General features: G+C 47.3%; 1 protein-coding gene across 1 annotated transcript in view; it reads left to right on the top strand.

The window, feature by feature from the left end:
- Positions 1-2,311, top strand: part of Stk10 (serine/threonine kinase 10) — a 93,096-nt gene extending 90,785 nt beyond the window's left edge. The window contains exon 19 of the mRNA XM_021176958.2: positions 183-2,311. Coding sequence (XP_021032617.1) covers positions 183-320 — 138 coding nt within the window. The 3' untranslated portion in view covers positions 321-2,311. The remainder of the gene's footprint in view (positions 1-182) is intronic.
- The last annotated feature ends 7,471 nt before the right edge of the window (positions 2,312-9,782 follow it).

Below are 9,782 nucleotides of genomic sequence, written 5' to 3' on the forward strand. Positions count from 1 at the left end.
CCTGGGCCATGAGCAGTTCAGGAAGGCGTGTGGCAGGTGGAGGGGGTGCTTACCTCAGGGAGGTAGGAGAGACCTTCCACCCAGTCCCTGAAGCCTGGGTGAGAGCTGTCCAGAGCAGGACATGCTGTTCTGATTGGAATCGTTGGCATCCCGCTGAATACCATCTGCTCTCGCTTCCCCAGGCCCTGGAAGAAGATTTGAACCAGAGGAAGCGGGAACAGGAAATGTTCTTCAAATTAAGCGAGGAGGCAGAGCCCAGACCCACCACACCCAGCAGAGCCAGCAACTTCTTCCCCTACAGCTCTGGGGATGCTTCCTAACACCCACATGCCTGGGCTGTGGTGGGCAGTGTGGCTACTGGGGCCTCCAAGCCTCTATGAACAAGTGACTCAGGACCTCTTCCTCTTGCTTCTGTGCCAGCTCAATTACCCATCCCTCTGCAGCGCCCCAGTTGTCCACAGTGCCTGCCACCTTGGTGCACGGTGACCTCCTCAAGACTCAGATTCCCATCACCTAGGAGTGATTTGGACTGTTGAGGTCAGGGGCCAGGCAGGATGGGTGAACCCCTCCTGTTTGCCCAAACACCAGCTCTACCATCTGTGGGCACAAGCGCTACTAATGACATCACCGTGAACGCATCCTTATTGTGATCTTGTGGGTTTTTAGTTTGTTTGCCTTCAGTAATTCCTCACAGTGTTGGAAAACATCCCTAAGAGCTACTTGGGTTCTCAGCAGCTAGCTCCCGGGTGTCCCCATTCCCTTGTTTCACATAGCTGACTTTGTGCTTTGTGTATGTCGGGGTAGGGAGCGTGGAGGATGCCAGAGATGCCTGTTCTGCTGGATTCTGACATTTTATCCCATCTTATTTTCCCTCTCCCTGTGAGACACGCAATACACATATCACACACACAATGCAAATATACAACTTGGCCCCCCTGACACCACCCAGGCTGCCTCTGCTGTGACCTCCTAGGACCAATGCATTGGAACCTGCTTGCTTGCCTCCCGAGCCTGATCCAGGGCCACTGAGCATGTCAGGTGGAGCAGCTGGTGGGGCCATGCTGAGTGCTGGCGCCAGAACCCAGAGAAGGCACAGGCTGTACTGCCAGCCTGCAACTCATTTGGCTGCACATAGGATTCCGTGTTCAGGGGTACACCCCCCTCCACACTTGACTTCTGCTGCCTAGCACATGCCAATTTCACCCTTGCCCGCTTGTCTGCAGGTACCCAGGAAGGCTTTTGACCTCTGCCCTAGTCCTGTACTGGAGTCCCACTGTACATTTCCACTAAGCTTTGGACTTCTCTGTTCAGGAAGAACTGTTTTCCATCCTCAGGAACATGCTGTGCTCAGGGAAATGTGGAGCCTCCATGACTGGGCCTTCAGGCTGCTCAGGTAGCCTCCCAAGAGGCTGAGCCCCATAGAAGAAAAGCAGCCGGTGCCTAAGTGCTCAGTTAAAGTACAGGCAAATGGCTGGCTGCCTCAGACACCCTCTTTTTAAAAAGCCCCTTCCCAGGGATAATGGGATGGGGTGGGGGAGGGGGGCCCAGGCGGTTGAGTCTGGCGAGTGTCTGAGACCTTAGCAGTATTTCTCTGTCACTGCCCGATGCTGAAGCAACTTTCTAAAAAGTTTCCTCAGATGAAAACTGGGTGCTTGGGAGGGAGTGGGCTAGAAAAAAAAATAGGAAACCAGGTCTTGGGACTGCAGATCTAGTGTGCAGTAAAGAAGCTCGCAGAACCCCAGGAAGGCCATAGTTCTCAGGGGAGCGAGTGAGCCTTTGCTTGCTTTCAGGCCTCACATCAAGGAGTTGACTCAGAGGGCAGATGGGCAAGGCCACGCCACAGGAGGCCGGGCAGGGATACTTGCTTTCAGGGGACTTGACAGTGGCTGTTAGGCAAAATGCTAGTTTTGTGGTTCAGATAACAGTCTTTGACCACCCCCTGACATCATTCGTAATGCTCCAGTCCTTTGTTGCATCTGCACTTAGTATCACTTGAGCCCTGGTAGCTCTGCTGTGCCTTTTGGAGTGGGGTCTAGCCTAGTCTTCCAGCCTCATAATTATAGCGTAAGTGTAATGCCTGCCACCACCAAAGGCCCACGCAGTATTCCTCATGCCCTGTGCTAACCTTTTCGGTATAGGAACAGGCAGAAGTGTTTTTAGCGCAGTAAATATAACTAACTTATATTTCCCTTCATGAAGGATGGAAATGACGTGTATGCATTTCCAAGCACCGTGGATAATATTTGTAAACTGTTCTCTGCAAACAAAAAAATGTAAATATGCTTCTAATAAAGTAATAAGGTAATTTGCATGCACTGTTGCTCTTTCTGGTTGGAAAGGGAAGACAGGCGGGGGGCCTCCTGTGTTTGCTCAGCAAGGAAGGGCTCATCCTCTGAGTATGTGAGAGCCTCCTCCATCAGGCAGCAGGTCAGACTCTGGGGTTTCTGATGGAACCCCAAAGAGAGAGGAAAAAGGCCATATTCTCTCTGGCCATTCAATATCATTCTGATTTAAAGACAAACATTGGTTAACAAACACCCCCCAGATTTTGTATGTTAATGGACTGAATTTTTTCCATAACTCTGATAAGAAAGTAGATTTTGGGCAGAGCCCAAATCTCAGGACACGGCCGAGGGACACCTATGGAATTCAACCCTGGAGTTTGTCCCCCTGATGGTGCTACCACACCTCTCTCCAGCTGCCACTGCTTGCCATCAATGCTGTATCTTAAAAGAATTTTCCAGGACAGACTTAACATGGTGGTCGAATGTCCTAACTTGTACATGGGTCTGGGCTCTGTCTCTGATTCTAGGGGGACAAATAGAAATATAGTTTACATTTGTCTGCCTATACCTCTCAAAAACATTGCTTGTGTTCTTATCCTGGGGTCCATGGGTAGAATTCGGGGTATCTCTGCATTTGGTGTCAAAAGATGGGGTCTTTAATTTTCCTGCCTGAAATTGACTGTTTTCCTTCTTAGTGGAGGTGGCAACAACCCCAGAGGTATCAGTGGGGCTCGTAACTGTCACCCAGGGAAACCAACGGCGTTCCACACTACACCATGTTTTCCTCATTTTTATTTTTTTATTATTTTTTTTTATTTTTTTTAGGTTTTTCGAGACAGGGTTTCTCTGTATAGCCCTGGCTGTCCTGGCACTCACTTTGTAGACCAGGCTGGCCTCGAACTCAGAAATCCGCCTGCCTCTGCCTCCCGAGTGCTTGGATTAAAGGCGTGCGCCACCACGCCCGGCTCTTTTTCCTCATTTTTAAATCATAGTGTCTCAACCTGCATTGTTAGGTCCAGTTGGTTGTGTCCATGCATATGTCTTATTAACTATGTAGCTACAGTTTTCTGAAGTCATTGGTAGCCGGGCAGTGGTGGCGCACACCTTTAATCCCAGCACTTGGGAGGCAGAGGTAGGCAGATTTCTGAGTTCAAGGCCAGCCTGGTCTACAGAGTGAGTTCTAAGACAGTCAGGACTACACAAAGAGGCCCTGTCTCGAAAAAACAAAAAACAAAAACAAAAAAAGAAAAAAACAAAAAGAAAAAATAATAATTGTTTTAAAAATTAAAAAAAAGATACCTATTTATCCTGATGGTCAGTTTCATTTGTAATCAACATAATAACCTCATTGTCACACGATTCAGAAATATTACTTTGAGAAGGACTTCATAGTCATTGTGGAATACCAAAGGACTTCACAGAACAGAAAACAAAACCTAACAGGCTGCTTTTGCTTAGCACCTTGCTGCTGCTGCTGCTGCCCTGGAAGTCTCGTGACCAGCAGAGGGCAGGCCACGGCCATGGCGCTGCACAGCCTCTGGACTCAGGCTGTTGGGGTGGCTGCAGCTTCTACTGCTGAGTACTTACTGTCTGGGGGGTGTAAATCAGCAGGCAGCTGGCATGATTGCCATTAAGAGCTAGAAAAGTGAGTTTCCAAGAATTCAGGAGACTGGCAACCTCCCGCCCCCAGGGCATTAGGAGAGATGAAATCATCCTATGTCAATTGACCCCTCTCAAACAAAGCAACCATCATTGGAATGAGTGATTCCTGGATGCTGTCCTCAGCATGCTCACCCTAATGGAGACAGAGACTTGGGAAAGCAGCACCTGTTCAGACTGACACCACCTGGGGACTCAGAACACCCCCCAGGAGAGCCACCCTGTGTCGGAGGGCAAACAGGTCTGTTCCAGAATGACAAGCACTAAGGCTGGCCAGAGTAGATGGCTTATCGGCATAAGGCTAGGGAGAGGTTGGGCCGAACAAGGATGCCAGGCCAAAACAGCCGTTCCCTAAGAGCTGCAGACAGAGTGGGAAAGAAAAGGCTGAGATGGACGGAGGAGTCATTGTACAGTCCATGCAGCATTGAGAGTTTAGAGGGAAAGGAAGGACTGCACGATTTTGAGGCAATTAGCAAGGCTTTTTAGCAGAGCCTTAAATGCTGCATTCAGAGGCACCACATAGCTCTGTGGTACCCCTGGTGTCTATTAGGTCTGGTTAACAAGGACATTTAGCAACCATCAAAACAGAGCTTCTATGCCCAATGGTGACAGAAAAGGTCGTTCAGACCAATCCCAGCACTGAGGACAGCTATAGAGTCTAGACAAGGACCTCACAACTGCCTACTGTAGCTCCAGGGGATCCAAAGCCTCCTTCTGGCCCCTGTGGGTGCTCACACGTATGTGTACATGTCAACATACACACACAATAAAATTAATGTTGAAAAAGAGGAAGCAGGGTGATGGTGGCACACACCTTTAACCCCTACACTAGGCAGGCAGAGGCGGGCAGATCTCTGTGTTCTAGACCAGCCTGTGAGTTCTGGGACAGGCAGGGCTACACTGAGAAACCCTGTCTCACAAAAACAAAAACAACAACAAGAAAGAGAGAAAGAGAGAGAGGGAGAGAGAGAGAGGGGGGGGGCAGGGAGGGAGGGAGGGAGGAAGGGAAGAAGGAAAGGAAGGAAGGAAGGAAGGAAGAAAGAGAGAGAGAGAGAGAAAGGAAGAAAGAAAGAAAGAAAGAAAGAAAGAAAGAAAGAAAGAAAGAAAGAAAGAAAGAAAGAAAGAAAGAAAGAAANGAAGAAAGAAAGAAAGAAAGAAAGAAAGAAAGAAAGAAAGAAAGAAAGAAAGAAAGAAAGAAAGAAAGAAAGAAAGGAAGAAAGAAAACGAGAAGAAAGTAGAACCAGTGACTGGAAGTTCTACTTGTTGGTATAAGCAGATCACACAATAAGGAAGGCCTGCCTGGCCAGGATTCAAGCTGGGATGGGGTCCCCATGAGGGGATTGGGTGGTTTGCCCTGCCTGAGTTCCCAAGCCTAGAAAAAGCAACAGAGGTGAGCTTTTGCCAGGTCTTCAAGGCTCTAAGTGCAGAGAGAGGAGCCCAGACCCTGCCAAGTGCACAGCGGACAGGATTTCCGTCTAGCCATTTCTTAACTCAGACTGCAGAGAGATCAGAAGTGGTTAGGGTTTGGGCTGGCGTTCTGTGGTGGAGTCCTGAAGTCCTTTGAGACGGAGGTGGAGTGGGGTGGTAGGGGGGAGGTGGGGGAAGTTGGGAGAGAAGGGGAGGGGGGAGGAGATAGGGAGAAATAAGAGATGGGACCAGAAGGGAGAGGAAGGGAAAGAAGCAGACCAATAGGGGGTCTTGATAATGCAGGGGCCTGACTCCCACAAACTCGGTGTGTTTGAGTGTTTGGGGCAACACAAGGTGTCCTGAAATTTTCAGCAGATAGCTGAAACTCAACAATTTTAAAAGAACCAAGTGTCATAAACCATGAGAGCCATCTGGGTGCCAGATTTTACCTTCAAATTGGAAACTTTTTCTCGTTCAGTTCAAGCTTGAATCATACTGAAAAGCTTGTAGTGGGAAAGGAAAACATAGGCTGGGGATGAGCTCAGCCGTAGGTGGGACGCTGTGGAAGGCCCAGAGTGCTGCCCACCTCCACCCCTTTCTTTTAGTAAAGTGTGGCTGGACAATGATCAACTAAACCTATGGCTTGGATCCCGCTGTCACTGGGCAGAACAGGTGGTCAGTCTACCCAATGGCATGTGACTGTCCCACCTGTGTGGAGACACGGTAGAGCAAACATAGGATTCTCCCTTTGTGGTAAGGAACCTCGGAGGAGACCACGTTTCAAGACAGTGAAGAACAAGACAGTGGCTCTTCCAACAGTTCCGGAACCCTGAGACTTACACAGAACATTAGGCCCTGATCAAATGATCAAAGGACAGGCTTCAAGCTGTGGTGGTGTTGGGGCTCCTGGTTACCACAGCGTACCTGCCCATCAGGATAACAGTCTCCCCACTCACTAGGGTGCATCTGACTCCCTCCTGGAGATGAGAGAGGCAGTTAAGGAGGGAAGGGAAGAAAACGTAGTGGCTATTCCCCCAGGTTCCCCACTCATGGTACAGAGACGGAACCCAGAGCCTTGTGCAGAAGCCCTATTACTGAGCCCCAACCACCTACCTTCACTGCAGGCCAGATCCCCTTTTGTGGTCTGTCCTACCCATTTTTTCGCTTTTGTCTTAGCAGCCCATACCAGACTCTCTTCAAAAGGCTGCTTTGGGGGCTAATCAAGGTCTCTTTGCCCACGGGCACCAGAAGGTAAAACTGCCTGGGAACTGACACCCACCCACCCTGAAATGGATCTTAGGCAGGGACCCAGTGGAGTGGGAGTATGAAGAACCTGTCCCCTTGCAACAAGTCAGGACAAACCCCAAGGTGTGGTTGACACTCTTAAGCTCCCTGGGGGATCCCTGTAGTCTGCCCCATCTCTTCCTTCCCCTCTCTCTCTGGCTTCTGTTCAGTTTCCAGACTCCCTTGGGAGGGTTTCCTTAACAGAGCACCTGCACCTAAGCTCTCCAAAGACTACTGAAGACACATGGAGCTGGTATCTCTAAGAAATGGATTCTGAGTGGGTGAGGTTTTGGAATCAGAGCACACTGGCCAGGACTCTCTCAGTGATGGTAAGTGGGGTGTCATTATACCCAAATGCTGTGGCAGGAATATCATATAAATGCCTTCTGTTAAGTTAGAGTTGGGTGTGGCTGGAAAGAGTCACCCTGGCTCATGCTCAGGACTACAGGTTAATTCATTGTTGCTGAGTAGTATTGGGTTTTGTTTTGTTTTGTTTTGTTTTGTTTTGTTTTGTTTTGTTTTGTTTTGTTTTGTTTTGTTTGGAAGAGAAAACACACACACACACACAGAGGCTCAGGTCAGACACTCACCAATGTAAGGCAAAATGTAGCCACGAGAAGGCTTCTTCTGCAGCTTTAAGAGACTATCATCATCTAGTAATTCCATTTTGGTATTTACCCAAAAGAGTTGACATCAGTTCGTCAAAGATGTTCACACCCTTGCACTTATCACAACACCTCTTGGAATAGTGAAGAACTGGAGCTGACATAAATGCCCACTTACAGGTGGGTAGGGAAAGAAAAGGGGGTCTAGATACACACTGGAATACTATTCAGCCTGGAAAGAGGAGGGATTCCCTCAACACAGATGGGAGTACTGAGACAGGTATTCAAAGGCTAATACTGCAGTTCTCTTGTTGGTGGATCTACAGCAGACCTGGGGTTTCAGCAGCAGAGGAAGAAGAAGTGGCAAAGATGATGGCGAAAGAGTACAAAATCCTTAGGAGGAAGAAACATTATCTCTTCTCTCTGGTCCTTTTGCACAGGGTCACAGCTGGAGGACCAGTCAGGTCTGGAGCATGTGTTCAATGAGCAGCTGTTTGGGGTAACCTGAATCTGTGTTCCAGGACTGCAATCACTCATATTTGGTTCCAGAATAACCAGTTTTATTCTGTTTGAAATGAGAGCCGGGGGTTGGGGATTTAGCTCAGTGGTAGAGCATTTACATAGCAAGCAAGAGACCCTGAGTTCAGTGTTTTGCTCTGAGGGCATGTGCAAGAAGGAGAAAAAGGAAAAAAGGAAAGAGAGAAGAGAAGAGAAGAGAAGAGAAGAGAAGAGAAGAGAAGAGAAGAGAAGAGAAGAGAAGAGAAGAGAAGAGAAGAGAAGAGAAGANGAAAGAGAGAAGAGAAGAGAAGAGAAGAGAAGAGAAGAGAAGAGAAGAGAAGAGAAGAGAAGAGAAGAGAAGAGAAGAGAAGAGAAGAGAAGAGAAGAAGAGGAAGAGCAAGAGAGGAAGAAAAGGAAGAAAAGGAAGAACAGGAAAAGGAAGAAGGGGAAGGGGAAGAGGAAGAAAAAGGAGAAGAAAATTTTTTCAAGACAGGGTTCTCAGGCTGGAGAGATGGCTCAGAGGTTAAGAGCACTGATTGCTCTTCCAGAGATCCTGAGTTCAATTCCCAGCAACCACATGGTGGCTCACAACCATCTGTAATAACATCTGATGTATGTCTGAAGACAGCTACAGTGTACTCACATAATAAACAAATAAACATATAAATAAATCTTAAAAAAAAAAAGACAGTTTCTCCACGTAGCCTTAGCTGTCATAGAACTCACTATGTAGACCAGACTGGCTTCAAATTCACAGAGATCAGCCTGCCTCTGCCTTCTGTGTGCTGGGATTAAAAGCACGTGCCACCATGTCCCATAAGAATTTGTTTTTATAAAAATAATGCCTAGCCGGGCAATGGTGGCGCACGCCTTTAATCCCAGCACTTGGGAGGCAGAGGCAGGCAGATTTCTGAGTTCCAGGACAGCCTGGTCTACAGAATGAGTTCCAGGACAGCCAGGGCTACACAGAAAAACTCTGCCTCGAAAAACCAAAAATAAATAAATAAAATAAAAATATGCCTTTACCTTCTGATCCATCATGCTGGCTCTTGGAGTCTTTATCACCATTTATGCACAGGATCGTGTAATAGGGGCTGGAGAGAAGACTCATGTTAAAGGACAGGCTCATACCCCCAAAAGAGAACGGGGCACTACCTTTTCTCCATTTCTGTATGAGTAAGAGTGAAGACAATGGATATTCATCTCACTTCTGGTCTTAGAGAGAGCACTCTCAGTCTTTCTCCATTTAGCACTGTGTTGGGTATAGGCTTGCGGCCTATAGCATCATCCATATCGAGGTATATTCCTTCTATTGATTTCTGTGCTGATTTTACCAGGAACAGATGGTGGACTTCGTTGAAGGTCTTTTCTGCAACTTCTGAGATGATGTGACTCAAGTCCCATGAGTTCATTTGTATGCTGGGTCATGTTTATCAATTTGCGTGCATTGAGCCGTCCTTACATCCCTGGAGTGAAACCAACACAGTTGTGGTAAATGATCTTTTTAATGTGTCATCAAATTCAGTTTAAGAGTATTTTTAAAAAATATATTTTTAGGGCTGGTGAGATGGCTCAGTGGGTAAGAGCACCCGACTGCTCTTCCGAAGGTCAGGAGTTCAAATCCCAGCAACCACATGGTGGCTCACAACCATCCGTAACAAGATCTGACTCCCTCTTCTGGAGTGTCGGAAGACAGCTACAGTGTACTTACATATAATAAATAAATAAATCTTTAAAAAAATATATATATATATTTTTAGTGTGTGTGTATGGATATTTTTGTCTGCATGTATGTCTGTACACCATGTGGATGCCTGGTGATTGGAGGCTGGTAAATGGTATTGTGTCCCCTTGGAACTGGAATTGGGGGTGGCAAGAGCCCACACAGGTGCTGAGAATCAAACCTGGGACCTTGGAGCTGTTTTCCCAGCCCCTGAACTTGAAAGTATTTTATTGAGAACTTTTTTTGCGTTAATACTCAAATACTCACCATGAAATTTTGTCTTAGATTTGTGGGTTGTTTTTTTTTTTTTTTTTTTTTTTT

The sequence above is a fragment of the Mus caroli genome, chromosome 11, assembly GCF_900094665.2.
Source record: "Mus caroli chromosome 11, CAROLI_EIJ_v1.1, whole genome shotgun sequence".
Taxonomy (NCBI): Eukaryota; Metazoa; Chordata; class Mammalia; order Rodentia; family Muridae; genus Mus; species Mus caroli.